The sequence below is a fragment of the Ranitomeya imitator genome, chromosome 2 (genome assembly GCF_032444005.1).
Source record: "Ranitomeya imitator isolate aRanImi1 chromosome 2, aRanImi1.pri, whole genome shotgun sequence".
Taxonomy (NCBI): Eukaryota; Metazoa; Chordata; class Amphibia; order Anura; family Dendrobatidae; genus Ranitomeya; species Ranitomeya imitator.
The window spans coordinates 51,884,680-51,909,428 of NC_091283.1; the positions used below are offsets into that span (position 1 = coordinate 51,884,680).

At 42.7% G+C, this 24,749-nt stretch overlaps 1 protein-coding gene across 1 annotated transcript; it reads left to right on the forward strand.

Annotated features, from left to right (window-relative positions):
* Positions 1-774: 774 nt before the first annotated feature.
* On the forward strand, positions 775-24,389 carry LOC138661797 (cytochrome P450 2G1-like). The gene is made up of 9 exons (XM_069746722.1): positions 775-1,095; positions 2,948-3,113; positions 10,538-10,687; positions 12,982-13,142; positions 13,227-13,403; positions 14,274-14,415; positions 15,058-15,245; positions 15,400-15,541; positions 23,864-24,389. Exons 1-9 carry the CDS (start codon positions 868-870, stop codon positions 24,043-24,045), a joined length of 1,536 nt encoding a protein of 511 aa, XP_069602823.1. The 5' UTR covers positions 775-867; the 3' UTR covers positions 24,046-24,389.
* The last annotated feature ends 360 nt before the right edge of the window (positions 24,390-24,749 follow it).

The following is a 24,749-nucleotide window of genomic DNA, read 5'->3' on the forward strand; positions in this document are numbered from 1 at the left end:
ATCCAACCGACTTATTCAATCCTAAAATGATCCAAAATCTGTCAATCAGCAATTAGTCTCAACATGCTGCTAAATCATTTTCCCACACTGTCACATTCATTGGGTTTCAGGAAAAGAAAATATCAACATCTGCTTAGCAAAATCCAATCTCAGTCCTCTGTGCTCAATCACCCAAGGAGAAGTTTTGTTTCTTCTTCTGTCACTTCTCTGGCAGCTCCGTTACACATGCGTACCATAGAGCTCCTCTGTCAGTTGAGACACAGCTGTGCTTCTCCAGCCTGTAGCCTGTCCTGGCATGTGACTAAGAAGAGCTACTGTTTGAATTACTAGCCGGGGGCTATTTTAATACATTTTGGAGAACCCCTTTAATGTGCTGAATGTAAACTTGGACAAAATAGGGAGAATACAAAATCAAGTCTGACTGCTGTATCAGACTACACAGTCTTTGTTTGTAGTCTGTCACCATGGAGACTTGTAAATCTTCATAGGAGCCTTAAGCCTATATATATAAAATAACAATTTAGAGTAATACATCTCTGAAAAAAAGTTAATTAACCAAATTCTAACATTTTAGTATAGAAATACTGATTTATGAAGATAATATAAATCCAAAACAAATGTACTGTTTTTAACTATGAAAATGCTTCCAGACTTCTAGAAACTGGTTAATTAAGTTTTCGTTAATCCTTCCACTTACAATGAGTCACATTCCTACCACACGTTTATCTGTTTTGGCAGTGTCATTGGATCCTACACAAATGGCTGAGTTCACCTATCAGAGAAATAAGTATGAAGGTGGCTGTTAGGTAACCTGGCATCAAGTCTGCCAAATACAACCCTCTTGAGCGATCGGTTCTATAAATAGTGATGATACACCTAATGCTCCAATTAATTCTAGAGAGCATTGTCAAAATGGACATCTTCGGAGTAACAACTCTGTTACTGATAGCTTGTGTGATATTCCTTCTTCTAAGCATCATGCAAGCCAAGAAAGCAAGGGGTAAAGGTAAATTGCCACCTGGGCCAACACCATTGCCCATCCTGGGAAATATTCTTCAAATCGATGGTAAAGAAGTATTTAAGTCACTGAGTAAGGTAAGTTTAAATCATTCAAGATCATGTATCAACAATGATCAAGGTAATAAATATGTTATGAAATAGAAAGTTAAAGAATTGTTGTAGATGTCTAGAGTGACAGAAAAAAAAGGGGGGCGCTCTTGTGCAAGATGCCTTAAATTAAAGTTAATGGCAAGTGAAGTTACTTGTTATTGATGTGATTGGGTAAAAAGCTACATAGGACACATTGAGACTTCTGACTGTTTGCAAAAAAAGAGTGGGAAGTGCGTAAATATAGAGGGTGCAATTGTTGTATTCACATCATGGTCTCAGGTGGCTTAAATAGTTTCCTTGCCTTATTCCGAGGCCAAAAGAATTAATCACTACAAAAGAAATTGGGAGCTTTAAACAGATAAAATGTAATTGATTTAAAAGATTATTCACAACTCCTAACACTATAACTTAACCACAAGATATGTGATAAGTTAACTAATCGATGTGTAGGGTTCACCCATTGGGACGTCAACTTATACCAAGAACAAGGCTCTGATATGCCCCATTTCAGCAATCTTAAAGAGAAAAAAATGATATCTGCTCTATTCCAGAAGGACATTTCAGAGCATCGATCTCGGGATAGATGGCGGTCCATCTGCTCGGAGCTCCACTGATCAACTATTCTTTGGAAATCCTTCAGGATGTTGGGATGCTAGGAATAACTTGTAAAGAACATTGAGAACCCAAAGTCTAATTTTTCTGTTCACTTCCTATGTAAAGATATGATCCAACTTAAAATGTAAAAAATGCAATCTTATATACTACTTATTCATAGCAGAAATATGCTAATATATGTACTGAAAGTGCTAAGCAAAGACAACGAAAAAGACAATCATCGATCTGTCATCGGCAGCTGGTGACTGTTTCCAGATTACATCAGCAGATTTATTTTCTAAACTGAATGGAATAAAAACAAAGTGACCCTTAAGGTACCGTAACATTAAGCCACGCTGCAGCGATATAGACAACGATGCCGATCACTGCAGCGTCGCTGTTTAGTCGTTGTGTGGTCGCTGGAGAGCTGTCACACAGACAGCTCTCCAGCGACCAACGATGCCGAAGTCCCTGGGTAACCAGGGTAAACATCGGGTTACTAAGCGCAGGGCCGCGCTTAGTAACCCGATGTTTACCCTGGTTACCATTGTAAATGTAAAAGAAAAAAAACGCTACATACTTACATTCCGGTGTCTGTCGCATCCCCCGGCGTCAGCTTCCCTGCACTGTGTAAGCGCCGGCCGTAAAGCACAGCGGTGAAGTCACCGCTGTGCTCTGCTTTACGGCCGGCCGGCGTGGACACAGTGCAGGGAAGCTGACGCCGGGGGACGCGACAGACACCGGAATGTAAGTATGTAGTTTTTTTTTCTTTTACATTTACAATGGTAACCAGGGTAAATATTGGGTTACTAAGCGCGGCCCTGCACTTAGTAACCCGATGTTTACCCTGGTTACAAGTGAAGACATCGCTGGATCGGCGTCACACACGCCGATTCAGCGATGTGAGCGGGTGATCCAGCGACGAAATAAGGTGCTGGCCTTCTAGCTCCGACCAGCGATGTCACAGCAGGATCCTGATCGCTGCTGCATGTCAAACACAACGATATCGCTATCCAGGACGCTGCAACGTCACGGATCGCTATCGTTATCGTTCTAAAGTTGCTCAGTGTGAAGGTACCTTTAGACCCCGGAAGTGACCCTTAGACAATTATATAGTAGATAAGAGGAGGTGAGCTGTAATATCACCTATTGCGAATGGTGGATTGCTGATGTAATTAATTCATGTTTGACAAATATTTCATGGTGGAATATGGAATTGACCTGTTTACTTCTCTTTCTCTAGCTGAGTGAGAAGTATGGGCCGGTATACACGCTCCACATGGGAATGGATCCGGTTGTGGTGCTGTGCAGTTATGACGCAGTGAAGGAGGCTCTCATTGACAATGCAGAGGACTTTGGTGCCAGGGGACACATGCCACTGCTGGACAGGATAAGTTCTGGAGGGCACGGTAAGAGCTACTTCTATATATTGCTTATATAACATATCACAAACCAAAACCCAAGTATATAGGAGAATCATTGATATTAACAACAGATTAAACATTCACTTAAAAGCTGGGTGGAACCAAAGACACTTAGGTGACTACTCCGAGATTTCGGTTCTCCCTGCCCTTTTCCACTTGAGTCATAGATCTCTCCCTACATGTCAGTTTAGGGAGTGACCTGTCACTCAAAGGGAAAAGAGGAGTGGGGGCAGGGAGAAGCTTCCGATAAACAGGTCTTCTGCTTTGTGAATGTATGTTTTCTATGAAACAATGCAACTTTCAGGAGTTAAACATACCTAGCTGGTATATAGATAGTGATCTACAAAGAAACCAAGGTCCTCCAAAAGCATCAAGGTTAATGAATACATTTTGTTGACAGAAAAATTAATAAAAACGCATAAAATAAGGAAATGATAATATGGTAGACAAAAAAATGGAAGACTATATTTTTTTCTATTTATTTACCTCACCAATAATGAATTAAACAGCTTACATTTTATCCACTGTGATGTATTGATAAGAATAAACTGCTATTATTACCTTTGTATACTCCTGGTGCAGATAATTTCAGTCTCAAAGATTTATATGCAAGGTTTGTTTTTAATATTAAAGGGAATCTGTCACCTCATTTTTCGCATATAAGTTGCTACCACTGCCATTAGGGCTGTAAATAAGTCCCCAATGTAACCTGAAAGATAAGAAAAACGAGTTAGATTATACTCACCCGGGGGGGGGGGGGCGGTCCTGTGCGGTCCGGTCCGATGGGTGTCGCAGGTTCGGGTCCAGCGCCTCCCTTCTTCATGCGATGACGTCCTCTTCCTTGATTCTGTTGCGGCTCCTGCGCAGGCGTACTCTGTCTGCCCTGTTGAGGGCAGAGCCAAGTACTGCAGTGCGTAGGCACCGGGAAAGTACAAAGATGCCCAGCGCCTGCGCACTGCAGTACTTTACGCTGCCGTCAACAGGGCAGACAGAGTATGCCTGTGCAGGAGCCGCAACAGAATCAAGGAAGAGGATGTTATCGCATGAAGATTGGAGGCGCCAGACTCGGACCAGCAACGCCCATCGGACTGGACCGCCCGCCCGCCCAGGTGAGTATAATCTAACTCGTTTTTCTTATCTTTCAGGTGACATCGGGGGCTTATCTCCAGCATTACAGAATGCTGCAGATAAGCCTCTAATGGCAGTGGCCACAGCTTATATGCGAAAAATGAGGTGACTAATTCCCTTTAATATTAAGCTAAATTATTTAAGAATTTTTTATCCTCTAAATGCAAATAATAACAAGAATGTATAATCAGAAAATGACCTTTTTAAAAAAAAAAAAAAAAAAAAAGGTTTTTTGTGTTAAATCTATTTCTTAACCCCTTAGCGACCGCCGATACGCCTTTTAACGGCGGCCGCTAAGGGTACTTAAACCACAGTGCCGTTAATTAACGGCGCTGTGGAAAAAGTGTATAGCGCCCCCCAGAGTCCGATTTTCTCCGGGGTCCCCAGAGAACATGATTCGGGGGGTTTTTTACCCACCCCGCATTTGCGATCGGTTAATTACCGGCGATCGCAAAAAAAAAAAAAAAACGCGATTTGCATTGTGTTTCTCTCCCCTCTACTGTGATCGGACATTAGAGGGGAGAGAAATAGGGTCCCCCAAGCCCCCCACGGTACCTAATGTACCGGTGAAGGTGCCCCCCCGGTCCCCGACCCTCCTCCTTCCGGTGCGGGCTCTAAAATGGCGGGCGCAAGTGCAGATGCGCCCGCCAAAACCTAGCTTCCCCTGGTGTATTGGGGTCGGTTTTTACCGACCCCTGGAGCGATCGCAATCCCGAGGGTCTTTACAGACCCCCGGGGTTGTGATCGCTGCAAATAGTTTGTGAAAAAAAAAATGCTTTGCATTTCTCTCCCCTCTGATGTGATCGCACATCAGAAGGGAGAGAAATAGAGCCCCCGAGCCCCCCACCATACCACCTGCACATCAGTGCTCCTGTCCCCGGTCCCCGGTCCTCAGTCCATGGTCCCCGGTCCTCAGCCCACGCTCCTGGCCCCCCTTCTTCTTCTCTGCTGCAAGAAAATGGCGGGCGCATGCGCAGTGCGCCTGCCATGATCTGCCAGCAGAGACCCAGCAACCTATGAGAATTTTCTCATTGGCTGCTGGGTTTTGATTACTGTAATATGTCCAATTACAGTGATCAAAACCCCTAATATTTGATAAACATGGCAGCACTTGGGCTGTACCTTTCTCTTCTCTCCTTGTAGTTGTTCTAGGAGAGAAGAGAGAGAGACTACAGTTCAAGTGCTGCCCTGTCAGTTACAAAAAACATAATATCTGCCTCCGCCAGCATCCAATTTACCCACCCCCGTTCTCCGTAATCCCTGCATCATCAGCAGAGGATTATAAAAAAAAAAAGAAAAAAAAAATTATAATTTAAAAAAAAAAAAATTTTTTAGGGTTAGGGTTAGGGTAGGAATTAGATAAAATGGCCCGCAGAACTTTTAGCGCGGAGCAAGCTTACAGCCTGCTTTGCTCCGGCAGCGAAACAGATTCTGCCCCTGAAGTTGAGCAGTTTTCAGACAGTGATGACGACTCTTCCTCCACGGGATCCCCCAGCCCGGTGGTAGCGGAGTCGGTCGTCACTGCTGAAGCTTCAGAGGCAGGACCAAGTACCGCAGTCCCCCCACCGCTGTGGTATAATGACACCTCAATTTCCCCTCAAATTCCCCCTTTTTCTGCAGTCCCTGGAATAAAAGTAGATGTCGCCAATTTTACCCCCATTGATTTTTTTGAAATTTTCATTAGCCCCGAAGTCCTGCAATTAATCGTCCACCAAACTAACCTATATGCCCGGCAATATATTTCCCAAAAACCCACTGCCTTTCATTCCCGTTCCTGGATCCCCACAAATGTCCCTGAAATAAAGAAATTCTTAGACCTCACCCTGAATATGGGTATAGTAAAAAAAAACCACTCTCCGCTCTTACTGGGCAACAAAAGCTGTCCACTGCACCCCTGTATTTGCAGCCATCATGTCCCGAGCCCGTTACGAAGCCCTGATGAGATTCCTCCACTTCAGTGACAATTCCCAAGCTCTCCCAAGAACTGACCCCAACTACGATCGGCTAAATAAATTAAGACCCCTAATTTCTCTCCTAAAAACTTCCTTTCTAAATTCCTATACCCCAGAGCAAAATATGGCAGTCGACGAGTCCTTGATGAGCTACAAGGCCCGTCTATTATTCCGCCAATTTATTCCCTCCAAGAGAGCCAAATACGGCGTAAAATTATACAAAGCTTGCGAGAGCTCATCAGGGTACACGTCCACCTTCCTAATTTATGAAGGTAGGGACCGCCAAATAAACCCCCCAAACTGCCCCCAGACAATTGGTATCCCAGGCAAAATTGTCTGGGAGCTAATGACGCCCTTTCTCAATCAAGGGTACCACGTGTATACCGATAACTATTACACGAGTATCCCCCTATACAAATCCCTCCATGCTGCAAATACAGGGGCCTGTGGGACAGTGAGGAAAAACAGAGTGGGGTTTCCGTCACAGTTGGTGTCCAGACGTTTGGAGAGGGGGGCGTCATTTTCACTTGCAAGCTACCAACTTCTTGCAGTGAAGTGGAAAGACAGGAAGGACGTCTATATGCTTTCCACACTGCATACGGACACCACTGTGACGGTCAGAGAGAGGGGTGCCACCAGGGACAAAGAAAAACCAGTCTGCGTCACAGACTATAACAGACATATGGGTGGCGTAGACCTGTCAGACCAGGTTCTGCAACCATACCTGGTCAAGAGGAAGACCAGGGCGTGGTATAAAAAGGTGGGAATCTATCTATTTCAGACTGCCACCTACAACAGCTTTGTCCTATATAAAAAATCTCAAGGACCGCTAACTTTCCTGCACTTTCAGGAAAAAGTAGTAGAGAGCCTCATATTTGTGTCCATGGCACCGGGGGAAGCCTTCGACTCTGAGGATTCCCGGAGACTGTCAGAACGCCATTTTCCTCACCCTGTCCCTGTCACTCCCACCCAAAGGTATCCTCAAAAAAGGTGCCGAGTTTGCAGAAAGCATGGCAGGCGGAGTGATCCCCGATTCTATTGCCCCACATGCCCATCCCAACCAGGCCTTTGTATCTCCCCCTGTTTTGAGACCTACCACACCACCTACAATTATTAGTTTGCTTTTTTTCAATAATTTTTATTTTCTGCTTAGTGGCCCCAGTAGTACAATTTGGAACAATTGATAAATAATATTTTAATTAGTAGATCCCATTTTACCCCATTTCACAATTAATTCCAGAACTTGATCAATCCCATACCAAACTACTATCCCAATAAATTCTCGTCCACGTACCCACGTCTGTACGCTCTAGAGTGTGGACCCCACAAATGTTCTTGCAAAGTCAGGTCATCTGAAAATTCTATGACTCGATCAATCCCATACCAAACTACTATTCCAACAAATTCTCGTCCACGTACCTATGTCAATAAGCGTTAGAATGTGGACCCCAGAAATGATCTTGAAAAGTGAAATCATCTGAAAATGAATTCTAGGACTTGATTACTCACAAACATTTTTGACCATTTATCTAACTTTGACTGCTTTATGACTCTTGCTACACAAAACTTTGGCTTCCATTTATATTACTTATATTTATGTTGATGATACGGGCATGATCATTTTATTGTAGGATTTCTAAAAAAATTAGGAAGTTCCGTACTTATACACTATAGGCTTTACTTTATGGTTCTTGCTGAACCTCTGGTACCAGACAATACTTTCTATAGAGAACTGGTTGTTTTGTGCATATAGCGGTTCTGACCTTGGCGGGTGGGAGCTTGCTATGGTGTACCACGTCTATTGGCACATTCGTCTCTCATATAGGGATTGATGGAGCTAAAAGGACGTTGTACGACCAGTCTCTGAAAGTGTCTGCCATTCTAGCCCTGATGGTGTTCTTTCATCTTTGGAACAAACTCCGCTTTGCCACATAGTTGGCTGCATTTTCCTACACATTTTGCCCTTCATTCCAGTACAGTTTATTCTTCCTGCTACAATATACGCAAATGCGGGACAACTGTTTTGTTAGCAAGACCAATTTTATAGTCAGCCATTGTGTTTTAGGAGCATGCCTCCCTCTGTGAGTAATAATTCCTGGAAGGATTTTCTTTTTTGATCAATGTCTCTAGAAGCTTTGAATGGGTCCTGGATCTTCAATTTCAAATAAAGCCAAATTTGTCACATTGTGCCCCTTTCTGTCCAAGCCCTGCCATTTGTCCAAACAGAACTTTTTGACTACATATGGGATATCGCTGCGCTCATAATAAAGTGGGTAACGAATTGTGGGGTCCACTTTTTGATGTTATTTCTGAAAAAGTGAGACATTCAGGTCTAAAACAAGATTCTCGTGGAAAAAAATGAATTTTTTCAATATGACGACCTAATGTTATCAAACTCTGTGTCATACATGTGGGTTCAAATTGCTCAATATACCCCTGATTAAAATCGTTGAGGGGTGTAGTTTCCAAAACGGGGTCAGTTGTGGGGGGTTTCTGCTGTTAGGCACATCTACAAACCCAAAATGGCGTCCGCTCTCACAATTAAGAGATTAAAAATTCAAACGGCGCTCCTTCCCTTCCAAGCTCTACAGTGCGCCCAAACAGAGGTTTACCCCCACATACGGGGTATCGACATACTCAGAACAAATTGCTCAACAACTTTTGGGGTCCAATTTGTCTTGCTACCCTTGGTAAAATAAAAAATTGGGGGTGAAAAGATCATTTTTGTGAAAAAAAAATTATTTTTAATTTTTTCGGCTCTACGTTATAAACTTGTGTGAAGCACTTGGGTGTTCAAAGTGTTGACCACACACCTAGATAAGTTCCTTAGGGGGTCTAGTTTCCAAAATGGTGTCACTTGTGGGGGGTTTCCACTGTTTAGGCACATCAGCGGCTCTCCAAACGCGACATGGTGTCCGATCTCAATTCCAGGGAATTCTATGTTGAAAAAGCCAAATGGCGCTCCTTCCCTTCTGAGCTCTACTGTGCACCCAAACAGTGGTCCTTCCCCACATATGGGGTATCGGCATTCTCCGGACAAATTGCAAAACAAATTATGTGGTTCATTTTCGTTTTTTACACTTGTGAAAATAAAAAAAATTGGTTCTGAAGTAAAATGTTTGTGAAAAAAAGTAAAATGTTCATTTTTTCCTTCCACATTGCTTCAGTTCCTGTGCAGCAACTGAAGGGTTAATAAACTTCTTGAATGTGGTTTTGCGCACCTTGAGGGGTGCAGTTTTTAGAATGGTGTCAATTTTGGGCATTTTCTGCCACATAGACCCCTCAAACTGACTTCAAATGTGAGGTGGTCCCTAAAAAAAATGGTTTTGTAAATTTTGCTGTAAAAATAAAAAATTGCTGGTCAAATTTTAACCCTTATAACTCCTTAATAAAAAAAAAATTTTATTCCAAAATTGTGCTGATGTAAAGTAGACATATGGGAAATGTTATTTGTTGACCATTTTGTGTGACATATCTCTTTGATGTAAGGGAATAAAAATTCAAATTTTGAAAATTGCTAAATTTTCAAAATTTTCGCCATATTTCCGTTTTTTTAATAAATAATCGCAAGTAATATCGAAGAAATGTTACCACTAACATGAAGTACAATATGTCACGAAAAAACAATCTCAGAATCAGCGGGATCCGTTGAAGCGTTCCAGAGTTATAACCTCATAAATTGACAGTGGTCAGAATTGCAAAAATCGGCTTGGTCATTAAGTACCAAATTGGCTCTGTCACTAAGGGGTTAAAAAATGTGTGAAACTTTTTACAAATTCGCAATCTGTTTAAAACAAATTAATTTGGTAATCTTTTAGGTTTCACACTAACCACAAGGGCTATTTTAGACTATTTTAGACTCATAATTCATGTGCTTTCATTTATAGCTTTCAGCAGGGTCATTATCATCACGAGCAGGATTACAATGATAGGTAACACCTCTATATACAGCTGATAACACATGATCCAACATTTTGAAAATACTGTATGTGAAATCACAGCTTCCCTGATTCCCCTCCCTACGAAATAACCTTTGCTCGTGCTCATTAGATGCTTCAATACAAGTGATAGGGCCTAAGGGAGTCTATTGCTGCTAATGTACTTTTGGATTTACTAAATTAACAGGCAATTAGAATCTAAGATATCCAAAGTGGCAAGTGTGAAAATTGCTAAATTTCTAAATTAGTTTTTAATAGATATTGTGATACGGTAATAAAAATACATTTAACATTCTAATTTAAACAATATTTAATTTTCAGAGGACACATTCTCTATGATTGCTTTCTTACAGTTGCCCTAAGTCCTTGATTTGACTATTTACTTTTGCAGGGGTGATAGGCAGTAATGGTGAGCGCTGGAGACAGCTGCGCCGTTTTTCTCTGATGACATTAAGGAACTTTGGAATGGGTAAAAAAAGCATTGAACACAGAATTCAAGAAGAGGCCCAATTTCTTGTGGAAGAATTTCGAAAGAGCAAAGGTGAGAGCAACATCAAAATATGCACCACTAAAGAAAACATGCTTAGAAGAAAATTGTTCTATAATTGTTAGGGCTAGCGAAACGCACCAAATAATTAGAAGGATGGTATAAGGTGCGTTCGCAGCCCGGGGTCCACCGTGGAGAGATGGAGCCTGCTGCTGAGTAATGACGGACTGTATGGCGGTATAATGTGGATACACACATGGGTTAGCTTCACCCGGTATGAAGGAAGCGAACCTTGTTGTGTCACAAGGCCGTGGTATCGCACAAAGAGCGCAAGCAAGGAGTCACAGAACTCTGTCCCAAGACAAAGGGAAAGGGTTCTTCTAGACCTCTTGCGCTCGACACCGCAACTGGGGTGTCAGAGATAAACAGAAATAATAATTTAATGCAGAAGAGTGCGTGCAGTGCTGCTCTGGTGGATGCCACTAACCACCCACACTTGGGCCAGGAAAGCGCTCTATTAGTGCACGGTGCCGCATTGGCGGTCACTGCTATCAGAAGCTGTATCATGTGCTAGCTGTGCGGAATAGCACTGTCAGGTGCTAGGTAGCTTCCACCATTCGAGAGCAGTCAACAACATCAGAGATGGGAATGATTTGGAGCTTTCATCCATCGACAGGCATACATCCACACACACACGTTACTAAGTTTATACTAGCGCATGGCCGTGCAGCCATGCGAACCTTTTATAGCGGAAGCTCTCCAGGACCTCCCTAGTTGTCCAATAGGAGCTGTTACAGGACCTAAGCATGTGAGTCCCAACCTCCAATGAGAGGTCGATCCTTGGGCATGCTCAGAAGAAGAAAAGCAGGACTTTGTCCCAGGGACGCCTGCTCGCCGCTGATCAACACTGGTTACAATGGCTGAGCCTGGAAGGACAGGAGTAACCAGCTGCACAGTATCAGCTTCAGCCAGACACTGGGACCGACATCTCTACTGAGCAGGCTCTACAGCAGCTGGAGGAGATTGGGAGACCGCAGCGGACATGGTTCGAGATTCCCCGTGCAGCGGCGGGAATCCGACACCTAACAATAATAGATATAATATGTTAAAAAGTATTTATATTTTTATATGACAATTCAAGTAAAAAAACTTGAAATAGTTTCCAGATACCCTACTAAAGCAGATTTAACAATCTGATACACCCTATTGTCTATAGCTCACTTATTAGATTTGCTGTGTAGACTGGGACAGAATGAGCAGAGCCAACTTATTATAATTAGTAGTGTTGAGCATTCCGATACCGCAAGTATTGGGTATCGGCCGATACTTGCGGTATCGGAAGGCCGATACTTGCGGTATCGGAATTCCGATACCGAGATCCGATATTTTTGTGATATCGGGTATCGGTATCGGATCAACAGGGAAGTGTAAAATAAAGAATTAAAATAAAAAAAATTGATATGCTCACCTCTCCGGCGGCCCCTGGACATCATGCGGCTAACCGGGTGGCTTCTTTGTTTAAAATACGCGCCTTTAGGACCTGGGAATGACGTCCCGGGTTCTGATTGGTCGCGTGCCGCCCATGTGACCGGCACGCGACCAATCAGAAGCCGTGACGTCATTTGCAGGTCCTCAAATCCTAGAATTAGGAGTTTTTGTGAATGAGAATGACGTCGCGGCTTCTGATTGGTCGCGTGCCGGTCACATGGGCGGCACGCGACCAATCAGAACCCGGGACGTCATTCCCAGGTCCTAAAGGCGCGTATTTTAAACAAAGAAGCCACCCGGTTAGCCGCATGATGTCCAGGGGCCGCCGGAGAGGTGAGCATATCAATTTTTTTATTTTAATTCTTTATTTTACACTTCCCTATGGATCCCAGGGCCTGAAGGAGAGTTTCCTCTCCTTCAGACCCTGGGAACCATGAGAATACCTTCCGATACTTGATGTCCCATTGACTTGTATTGGTATCGGATATCGGTATCGGCGATATCCGATATTTTTCGGGTATCGGCCGATACTATCCGATACCAATACTTTCAAGTATCGGACGGTATCGCTCAACACTAATAATTAGAGAGTGAGTGGGTTGACAGCTATATTTTAACAGAATCTGCATAAGGTAAGATAGAGACAGGATACACACAGAAAAAACTCGACATACAGCTCTTCTGCTACTATCTACTTTCTAGAAGAGGAACCTTTACTCCATCATTTTCTGCAAATTGGAATATTTTGGTACCATTCTGTAATGTTCTGTTCATGGCAGCCATCACACACCCTGCTGCAAGTCCTCAAAAACTAGAACAAAATAAAGTCCTAAATATAATTGCCTCTTCTCCCATGACAGCCCAACCATTGGATCCAACGTTCTTCTTTGCCAAAGCGGTCTCTAATGTCATCTGTTCAGTGGTATTTGGAGATCGATTTGAATATGAGGACAAAGAATTTCTGAAGATTTTAGGCCTCCTGAATGAAATTTTTAAAGGTGTTAGCTCTGTTTGGGGACAGGTAAGGAAGGATTTACTTCCAGTCCTGAAAGATGTTAATGGAAACCTCTACAAGCTATGACTTTACTACTTTAATTTCTTTCAGATGTACAATGTCTACCCAAAAATTGTAGCAAAGATGCCTGGGCCTCATCATAAACTTTTTAATGCCACTGATGGCATTCAGGAAGTTATTGCAAAACATGTGGAAATGCATAAGGAAACTTTAGACCCCAATGATCCTCGGGATTTTATTGACTGTTTCCTTATTAAGATGGAACAGGTAAGGTCATTCCATAGATTGTACTTAGGAACCTGGGAGAGGGAGCACTGGATGGGCACATGGCCAAAGTCCTGGATTATAAAGTGTTTATGTGGGGAGTGTGGAAAGAGCACCAAGAATTCTCCTAACCTTGACCAAGATATCGATATACAAAATATTGCCCAGGATAATGCCGAATCTAACCTTGACAATTGGGCACATTACTTGGTCTAAACTATATGAAGGCTACACCAGTGTGGTAAACTTGATTTTTTCTTTTTTCTTTTTTGCACCACGTAATGAAAATCACAGATAACCAACAGTGAAAATCCATATTAAATCATTAAATTTATAAATGATTTTTTTCTACAGCCCATAATTCTAATATGACGACATTAGCAGCGTTCAGAGTAACCTGTAAATGATAATTACAGTCATATTAATCGGAACAAATTTCTCCAATTACAACAAAATAACAAACGCATCAATTTATTTTTGAATACAGGGAAATAAGTTTTAAGAGCTTGATCATGAACTTCTGGATGGTTGTCAACCTTGAGCTATGCACGGGTAGACTGATAATATTGTCCAATATATGTCTCCATAAATTTTTTTGCCCATGATGTCTCCAGTGTGGATCATTGCCTAAAAAAATCCAACACCTTTGATCAATGTTTTGAATGATGATAACAAATATTCATAGGGTGATTGTCGGTTGAAATTAATGATCACCCGTTTCACCAAAACCAGCCCACAATCATTAGTTATGGTCAAATTTGGCCATTTTGTTCAAGTTTTATCTAATATGAATGGGCTCTCCAACATTATAGATTTCTCAAGAAATTGTTTTTATAGTCATCTATTGTTTAAGATTTATATTTGTTTCCACAGGAAAAAGGCAAACCTGATACTGAGTTTCACATGGAAGCCATTGTCAATACTGCATTTGATTTGTTTGGCGCTGGGACAGAAACTGTCAGCACAACGCTGCGTTATGGACTGATGATTCTTCTCAAGCATCCAGATGTTGAAGGTTAGTAAAGTCCTTGAGATACTAACCAGTATAGATGTGCAGACCATTTCTAAAGCTCGCACTGAAATCCCAAAATTTTTCAGGTTGGAACTGGACTTCCTTAAGGGCGTCTGGGGGAGTTTTGCGTAGGTACGCACAAGGTCGCTGGGCATGCCATAACATTATAATTCCTTGACCTTTTGTGTGCTTGCACAGAGCCCTCCCAGCATTAGACACCCGGGAATTTCAGTGCTGGCATAGGTGATCTGAAGATGCCTTGAGAACCAGATATGTGTGACAAGGAGGGACGAGAAAGGTGAATACAATGATTTTTTTTTGGTTTAACATTTTGATGGTTTTTTATAGAAAAATTAGTAGAACTTTTAGTAGTACCTTTTGCTAGAATATTGGTAGCCAGTAGCCTGTTCATTCATATCTGTTGTACACTTTGAAATGCACTGGTTGATGTTCTCAAAATTGACTCAAGCTTGCACAAAAAAAGTAATTTATTCAGCCAAAACTGGGCACTTTTACAGTAATTGATGACCTCGCCACATGCCAATGTTCCTACTGGAAGTGTGACTCAAGAGGAAGGTTGCCATGGCCTTTAATTAGTTCAAATAACCGTTAAGTTTATACCCCAAATTTCTTCCATCATTACAGAACGAATCCATCAAGAGATTGACAAAGTGATCGGAAGGGACAGGGCTCCAAATGTGGAGGATCGTCCTCATATGCCCTATATGGATGCAGTAATCCATGAGATTCAAAGATACGTTGATCTCATACCAATGGGAATCCCCCGTAAAGTGATCCGAGACTTGAAGTTTAGAGATTTTCTTATTCCACAGGTAAAATGGTGCTGTTCTCTGTGCTCAGTAATAGATGCTTGTCGATGTGGATAAGGAATAACTACAATACATCTCAATAGTTTTAGGATATTAAATAGAGATGAATAGATGTTTGTGATAGTCACTGTTTATGTAACTGGATTGTTATTTCTAGGGTACAACCATCTACCCAGTGCTCAGTTCTGTTCTACGAGATCCGAAACAGTTTAAATACCCGAATCAGTTCAATCCGGGACATTTCTTGGATGATACCGGCAAATTCATTCGGAATGATGGATTCATGCCATTCTCATCAGGTAAGGGCATGATATTAGAGTGTTAAGCAACAATGGTGAGGCTTGAATTAATCATCATGAACTTTAAAGTTGTTGAGGGTAGTACTATTAATTTAGGGTGGATTAAGGCCGGGTTCACATTAGCGTTTGAGTCCGCAGCGTGGTGCTGCGGACTTTTTTCCTTAGCGCTGCATGTGTCCTGCATTCCTATCTTTAACATTTGGTACACGGATGCATCCGCATACAACGCATGTCCCTGTGTACCCAAAGATAAAGTTAGGTATGCAGGACGCATGCAGAAGTAGGTGAAGTTTAATGAAAAAAGTCAGCAGCACCATGCTGCGAACTCAATTGCATATGTGAACTTAACTGTTATGATCCGGTAACCTTGGAGCAGCATGAAAACTTTCACTGGAGTAGGTGGTAACTATACTGACCGCAAATCCTGATCTTAACACCGCAACTAGAAGTAGCCGTGGGGTGTACCTAACAAACCCTAGACACCTCGTCACAGCCAGAGGACTAAATATCCCTATAGATGGAAATAGGAATTCTACCTTGCCTCAGAGCAGAACCCCAAAGGATAGGCAGCCCCCCACAAATATTGGCTGTGAGTAGGAGAGGAAAGACACACACAGGTAGAAAACAGGATTTAGCAAAAGAGGCCACTCTAGCTAAAATAGGAAAGGATAGGACAGAGTACTGTGTGGTCAGTATTAAAACCCTTCCAAAAATATCCACAGCAGATTATACAAAAATTCCTCCATCTAACTAAAGACGTGGAACGTATATCTGCAGCTCCAGAGAATCCTACACTCAGAGCAGGAATACAATAAAAAAACAAGCACACAGCTTGTGTGCCATAGAAAAAGAAACAGACACTTATCTTTGCTGAATTGGCAGCTAAGCAGGAGAAGCCAGGCAGAGGTCCAACACTTCCCAAGAAACATTGACAACTGGCAAGGACTAATGAGTCCTGCAAACATAAATACTCCAGTCAGAATTGCAATAAGCAGATACACCTGTCCAGGACTGAAGCCCAGGGACAACTGCATTACCACCTACAACCACCGGAGGGAGCCCAAAAGCAGAATTCACAACAGTACCACCCCCCCCTTGAGAAGGGGTCACCGAACCCTCACCAGAGCCCCCAGGCCGATCAGGATGAGCCAGATGAAAGGCACGAACCAAATCAGCGGCATGGACATCAGAGGCAAAAACCCAAGAATTATCCTCCTGGCCATAACCCTTCCATTTGACAAGGTACTGAAGCTTCCGCCTCGAAAAATGGGAATCCAAAATCATCTCAACAACATATTCCAACTCCCCATCAACCAACACAGGGGTCGGAGGATCAACAGAGGGAACAACGGGCTCCACATATTTCCGCAATAAAAATCTATGGAAGACATTATGGATCGCAAAAGAGGCCGGAAGCGCCAGTCGAAAAGACACCGGATTAATAATCTCAGAAATCCTATAAGGACCAATAAACCGAGGCTTAAACTTAGGAGAAGAAACCTTCATAGGAACATGACGGGAAGACAACCAGACAAGATCCCCAACCCGAAGCCGGGAACCAACACACCGACGACGGTTAGCAAAACATTGAGCCTCCTCCTGAGACAACACAAAATTGTCCACCACATGAGCCCAAATCTGCTGCAACCTGTCAACCACAGAATCCACACCAGATCAGTCAGAAGGCTCAACCTGCCCAGAAGAAAAATGAGGATGAAAACCAAAATTACAAAAGAAAGGCGAAACCAAAGTAGCCGAACTAGCCCGATTATTAAGGGCAAACTCGGCCAATGGCAAGAAAGCCACCCAATCATCCTGATCAGCAGACACAAAGCATCTCAAATAAGTCTCCAAAGTCTGATTAGTTCGCTCGGTCTGACCATTTGTCTGAGGATGAAATGCAGAAGAAAAAGACAAATCAATGCCCAGCCTAGCACAAAAGGCCCGCCAAAACCTAGATACAATCTAGGAACCTCTGTCGGACACAATATTCTCCGGAATACCATGCAAACGGACCACATGCTGAAAAAACAATGGAACCAAATCCGAAGAGGAAGGCAATTTAGGCAAAGGCACTAAATGAACCATCTTAGAGAACCGGTCACAAACAACCCAGATAACCGACATCCTCTGGGAAACCGGAAGATCAGAAATAAAATCCATAGAAATATGAGTCCAGGGCCTCTCAGTGACCGGCAATGGCAAAAGCAACCCACTAGCACGGGAACAACAAGGCTTGGCCTGCGCACAAGTCCCACAGACTGCACAAAAGAACACACATCACGCGACAAAGAAGGCCACCAAAAGGACCTACCAACCAAGTCTCTGGTACCAAAAATGCCAGGATGACCGGCCAACACGGAACAGTGAACCTCAGAAATCACTCTACTAGTCCATCTGTCAGGAACAAACAGTTTCCCCACAGGACAGCGGTCAGGTTTGTCAGCCTGAAATTCCTGAAGAGCCCGTCGTAAATCAGGGGAAATGGCAGAAAGGACCACCCCTTCTTTCAGAATACCGACCGGTTCTAAGACCTCAGGAGAATCAGGCAAAAAACTCCTAGAGAGGGCATCAGCCTTAACGTTCTTAGAACCCGGAAGGTACGAGACCACGAAATCAAAACGGGAAAAAAACAAGGACCATCGAGCCTGTCTAGGATTCAGCCATTTGGCAGACTCGAGGTAAATCAAATTCTTATGATCGGTCAAGACCACAATACGATCCTTAGCTCCCTCAAGCCAATGTCGCCACTCCTCAAACGCCCACTTCATAGCCAACAACTCCCGATTGCTGACATCATAATTGCGTTCAGCAGGCGAAAACTTACAGGAAAAGAAGGCACACGGTTTCATTAAGGAACCAACAGGATCCCTCTGAGACAAAACGGCCCCTGCCCCAATCTCAGAAGTGTCAACCTCAACCTGAAATGGAAGAGAAACATCCAGTTGGCGCAACACCGGAGCAGAAGTAAATCGACGCTTAAGCTCCTGAAAGGCAGAGACAGCCGCAGAGGACCAATTCTCCACATCAGCTCCTTTCTTCGCCAAATCGGTCAAGAGTGTAACCACGCTGGAAAAATTAGCAATGAAACGGCGATAAAAATTTGCAATACCCAAAAATTTCTGAAGGCTCTTCATGGATGTGGGCTGAATCCAATCATGAATGGCCTGAACCTCAACCGGATCCATCTCTATAGACGAGGGAGAAAAAATAAAGCCCAAAAAAGAAACCTTCTGCACCCCAAAGAGACACTTAGACCCTTTCACAAACAGGGCATTGTCACGAAGGATCTGAAATACCATCCTGACCTGTTCCACATGAGACTCCCAATCATCGGAAAAAATCAAAATATCGTCCAAATATACAATCAAGAACTTATCAATATAAGTCCGGAAAATATCATGCATGAAGGACTGAAAAACAGATGGAGCATTAGTGAGCCCGAATGGCATCACAAGGTATTCAAAATGGCCTTTGGGCGTGTTAAACGCAGTTTTCCATTCATCACCCTGCTTAATATGAACAGGATTATATGCCCCCCGAAGGTCAATCTTCGTAAACCAACTAGCTCTCTTAATCCTAGCAAACAAATCGGTAAGCAAAGGTAAAGGGTATTGAAACTTGACCGTGATTTTATTCAAGAGGCGATAATCAATACAGGGTCTCAAGGAACCATCATTTTTAGCAACAAAAAAGAACCCCGCTCCCAACGGTGGAGAAGATGGCCGAATATGCCCTTTCTCCAAAGACTCCTTAATATAGCTCCGCATGGCAGTATGTTCAGGCACAGACAGGTTGAAAAGTCGACCTTTAGGAAACTTACATCCTGGAATCAAGTCAATAGCACAATCGCAGTCCCTGTGCAGTGGAAGGAAACTGGACTTGGGCTCATCGAATACATCCTGAAAATCAGACAAAAACTCTGGAATTTCAGAAGAGGAAGAAGAGGAGATTGACATCAAAGGAACATCATTATGAACCCCCTGACAACCTCAACTAGTCACAGACATGGACTTCCAATCCAACACAGGATTATGTACCTGCAACCATGGAAAACCCAGCACGATAGCATCATGCAAATTATGCAACACCAGAAATCGACAATCTTCCTGATGGGATGGCGCCATGCGCATGGTCACCTGTGCCCAAAACTGGGGCTTATTTTTAGCCAAGGGTGTAGCATCAATGCCCCTTAAAGGAATAGGGTTCTGCAAAGGCTGCAAGGGAAAACCACAACGCCTGGCAAACTCAAAGTCCATTAAGTTCAAGGCGGCGCCTGAATCCACAAACGCCATGACAGAAAATGATGACAATGAGCAGATCAAGGACACAGATAACAGAAATTTAGGTTGTACAGTACTGATGGTAAATGAACTAGCGATCCTCTTTGTCCGCTTAGGGAAGACTGAAATGACATGAGAAGCATCGCCACAATAGTAACACAACCTATTCTGACGTCAAAATTCTGTCTAGAATGGAACGACAAGGATTCAATCACACTGCATTGGCTCAGGAATCTGCTCTGAGGACAACGCCACAGCGCGCACAGTTCTGCGCTCTCGCAAGCGCCGGTCAATCTGAATGGCCAGAGACATAGAATCACTCAGACCGATAGGCGTTGGAAACCCCACCATAACATCTTTAACGGATTCAGAAAGACCCTTTCTGAAAATTGCCGCCAAAGCATCATTATTCCATTTAGTTAACACAGACAATTTTCTGAATTTCTGACAATACAATTCTGCCGCCTCTTGACCCTGAGACAGGGCCAACAAGGTCTTCTCAGCTTGATCCACAGAATTAGGTTCATCATATAATAAACCTAAAGCCTGAAAAAAGGAGTCTACATTAAGCAAAGTCGGATTCCCAGATTCCAGGAAAAACACCCAATCCTGCGGGTCGCCACGCAGCAGGGAGATGACGATTTTAACCTGCTGGATGGAATCACCAGAGGATCGAGGTCTCAAAGCAAAAAACAGTTTACAGTTGTTTTTAAAACTCAAAAATTTGAACCTGTCACCAAAAAACAAATCAGGAGTAGGAATCTTGGGTTCTAAAACAGGGGTCTGAACAATATAATCAGAAATACCCTGTACCCTAGCAGCAAGCTGGTCTACACGAGAAGCCAACTCCTGAACATCCATGCCAGCCACAAGTCTACTCAGCCACCCAGAGATAAAGAGGGAAGAGAAGATAAAGCAGACTGAAGAAAAAAAAATGGCTCAACACCTTTCTTCCCTTCTTCTGAGATGCATTTAACTCATTATTGGCCAGTTGTACTGTTATGATCCGGTGACCTTGGAGCAGCATGAAAACTTTCACTGGAGTAGGTGGTAACTATACTGACCGCAAATCCTGATCTTAACACCGCAACTAGAAGTAGCCGTGGGGTGTACCTAACAAACCCTAGACACCTCGTCACAGCCGGAGGACTAAATACCCCTATAGATGGAAATAGGAATTCTACCTTGCCTCAGAGCAGAGCCCCAAAGGATAGGCAGCCCCCCACAAATATTGGCTGTGAGTAGGAGAGGAAAGACACACACAGGTAGAAAACAGGATTTAGCAAAAGAGGCCACTCTAGCTAAAATAGGAAAGGATAGGACAGAGTACTGTGTGTTCAGTATTAAAACCCTTCCAAAAATATCCACAGCAGATTATACAAAAATTCCTCCATCTAACTAAAGGCGTGGAACGTATATCTGCAACTCCAGAGAATCCTACACTCAGAGCAGGAATACAATCAAAAAACAAGCACACAGCTTGTGTGTGCCATAGAATAAGAAACAGACACTTATTTTTGCTGAATTGGCAGCTAAGCAGGAGAAGCCAGACAGAGGTCCAACACTTCCCAAGAAACATTGACAACTGGCAAGGACTAATGAGTCCTGTAAACCTAAATACCCCAGTCAGAATTGCAATCAGCAGATACACCTGTCCAGGACTGGAGCCCAGGGACAACTGCATTACCACCTACAACCACCGGAGGGAGCCCAAAAGCAAAATTCACAACAGTACCCCCCTGTTCGACAAATCGAGAAACTTTTCATTGGTAATAAAGACATGGCTCATACATAGTTTGGCCTTTTCTGTGGTATCATACGGATGCAGAACCTGGACAATAAAGAAACAACACAAAAGAATTGAGGCCTTTGAAATCTAGGGCTGGAAAAATGATGTTATCAATACCATTGATTGCAAGAAAAACAAACACATCAATTTTAGAACAAATCTCTCCATATATGTCACTGAAAGCAAGGATCATCAGGCTACTACTTGCCTACTTTGGACACATCATGCAAATAGAGCAATCACTGGAAAAGAATGGAAGGAACAACGTGAAAAGGAAAATCAGCAACACATTGGCTTGATACTATCAAGAAAACAGTAGAGAAGATCCTGGTGGACCTATCTAGAGAGATAAGCGAATATCTTTTGCTCACTCCTTATTTGGCAAGCTATAGCGCTTATGTGAGGGAGCACCAGGGCTGAGTTGTGGCTGAGAATATCTGTTTACACGTGCCCTGGCCTCCCGCCACATGAAAACAATGTCCCCTTTTCAGCGTACCTTCAGCTACACCTTCTGCACCGTCAGGGTCCCATCTGGGCAGCTGAAGTATTGCTGCTGGCGTTATTACACAAAAGGACACAGAGTCCAGGTCCAACTCAACAATTAAGAATTTACTTGCTTCGCTGCACAGTAGGTCCATTTCAGTTACAGTTATGTCATAAGGTTCCACATAGTATGCATCCTTCACTTTCCCTGTGTCTTCCCTCATTCCTCCCAAGTTGTTCCCGGGACGTACCAACCCATTCGGTACTGCAGCATCCTCCCTGTCTGGTTTAGCTACTTTCATGAGTTCCCCTGTCCGTTTTGACCCAGACATAAGGGCATCTGACCATAAAGTAAGCTGCCACATCTTGGAGTGACCTGTGCCTCTGTTCTGCTGTGACTTCTGCTGTCACTGCTGCTCTCACTTCTGCTGTAACCTTCTGCCACTATCTGGCCCTGGACCAACTGGGCTCTTAACGTGAACGTTGCAGAGTCACTGGGCTGTCCCAGGCTCCAAAGCCCTACAGGATGCCTTGGGATCCCTGGTACTTCTGACTAAAAACAGAAAATGCTCCTGGCTTTCCCTCCTATTAGTTAACTATATACACTATTGTGTTTATGTGTCCCCATCTATTGGGCTAGCTTAAGTACGGCACTTTCCTTACAGCATACATATTTACTCATTACATTATACAGTAGCAGCATTACAACACATACATAACACAAACACGGGCAAGGGGAGCGAGATACATCACGTAGCTTTGGCAGACCCCTTACACTTACTGAACAAGCTGCCGTGGGAAATGTTGGTTGGGCTCTCCATGCATGAGTTGTGACTGTCAGACAGGCGCAACACATGCAGCTGTGGCGCCGAACATCTGATTATTGGGGTATCCAGGTTCCTGCGGCAACTTTTTGGGTTAAAGCTATAGCTTGCGAATAAGGAAGGAGCCGAAGATATTCCCTCATCTCTACTATCTTGGCTTGCACAAGATCTATCTTCCTACAGAAAGTTCATCCATCAAGTTGCGATAAAGGCGAAAACTGTTAAATAAAACAAATAAAATAAATCTAAAGCAACCTAGAGATGCAACCCCTGGCGTTACTCCGCTACTATAGCAAAATTGGTGAAGAATTCTTTAATCTGATAAATTGCTTGAAACCATTTACTGCATTAATATGAATATCTTTCTCTAAAATCCTTTTTTTTTTAAATTTTGCTAACATTCTCCAATTCATCTTATGAAACTTGCATTTAAATCATGAGATTACTAGTCTGGATGATAGTACTTAAAAATGACTTTTATATTAGTATAACTATTGTTAATGGGATAAAATAATCCCTTAAACAAAATTTGATCCTATAATAAATCCTATAGTTTCATTGCAATGCATCTGAAATCATTTTTATTTCGTGAAGTGTGAGAAACATTTTCACTTACAATTGATGAGATCCAATCAAAAATTGTATCAAAATTGCATTATTTCCCAAAAGAAGCTTTGTTCCAATATGACAAACACAAAACAGAAAAATCCCCATCACAACATCCAGCAGTAAAACTAAATGCACCCCTCGTCCTTCTCTTTGAGGGAAACACTAGGAAAAAAGAAAAAGCAGAACATTGCACCCTGTTCGGACTAACCCTAGTCCTGTCCCCGATATCCATTGATCTTTGGCACTGTTGCATTAGCAAGAGATCTAAACCTTGTAATGTTTTGGAGTCAGAAAACGCACCGTTGATTTACTCAAATATTTCTTTACTCTCCAGGAAAACGGATTTGTCTTGGAGAAGGTCTCGCAAGAATGGAGCTTTTTCTGTTTTTCACAACGATTTTACAGAACTTCAGCCTCCGGTCACCTGTGGACATAGCAGAAATAGACTTAACACCATTAATGAGTGGATTTGGAAATGTTCCTCGTTATTACCAGTTAGCCTTCATCCCACGCTGATTCCTTTTACACTATTTACATTTATTTTCGTTTTTTTTGGATTCCTAAGATTGAAATTTGGACTTTTACAAGAATGATATTTTAAAAGTTGACTATTAATCCTAGATGTAGTTAAAAAATGACAAAACTACTGGTATAAAAATGCATAGAGCCCATTAATTAAATGACGTCGCATATTAGATGAAAAGCAAAATATTGACTCTAGAGAGGGATGTTGTACACTTTCTCAGTCATGCTGCTACTAAAATCTTCTCAAGGGTTTATTTAAAGGGCTTGTCCGGAAATTTGTTTTATATTATAGTGTTGTAGACATAGAAAATAAAAACACCCCATTATCTACCCTTCCCAGGTCTAGCAATTCCTCTACGCTGCTGCTCCCAACTTTTATAAAAGCTAAAGTGCATGTGACCCCAACAGCCAATTAGTGAGCTTGAACATCTACATGAGCAGAAATGCTGAGCCCAGTGATTGGCTGCAGTGGTCATATGCATACATGCTCTGTAGTGATTAGTAGTGATGGGCGAACCCCCCGATGTTCGGGATCGGCGGGTTCGCCCGAGTTTTCCTGTAAAGTTCGAATTCGGGACGGAGATGATGTGAACTTGCGTCTGAACCCTGAACTTGGACTGGGGCGGGGGGTGTGTAAAAGAAAGCATAAAATTAATAATAAACATTATAATTATATTTACCTGTCCAATGACACG

Excerpts from the sequence above, each read along its gene's own strand:
- LOC138661797 (XM_069746722.1), top strand. The coding sequence starts at position 868 with ATGATACACCTAATGCTCCAATTAATTCTAGAGAGCATTGTCAAAATG. Across the intron at positions 13,143-13,226 it reads TTAGCTCTGTTTGGGGACAG|ATGTACAATGTCTACCCAAA; the intron begins GTAAGGAAGGAT and ends AATTTCTTTCAG. Across the intron at positions 13,404-14,273 it reads TCCTTATTAAGATGGAACAG|GAAAAAGGCAAACCTGATAC; the intron begins GTAAGGTCATTC and ends TTGTTTCCACAG.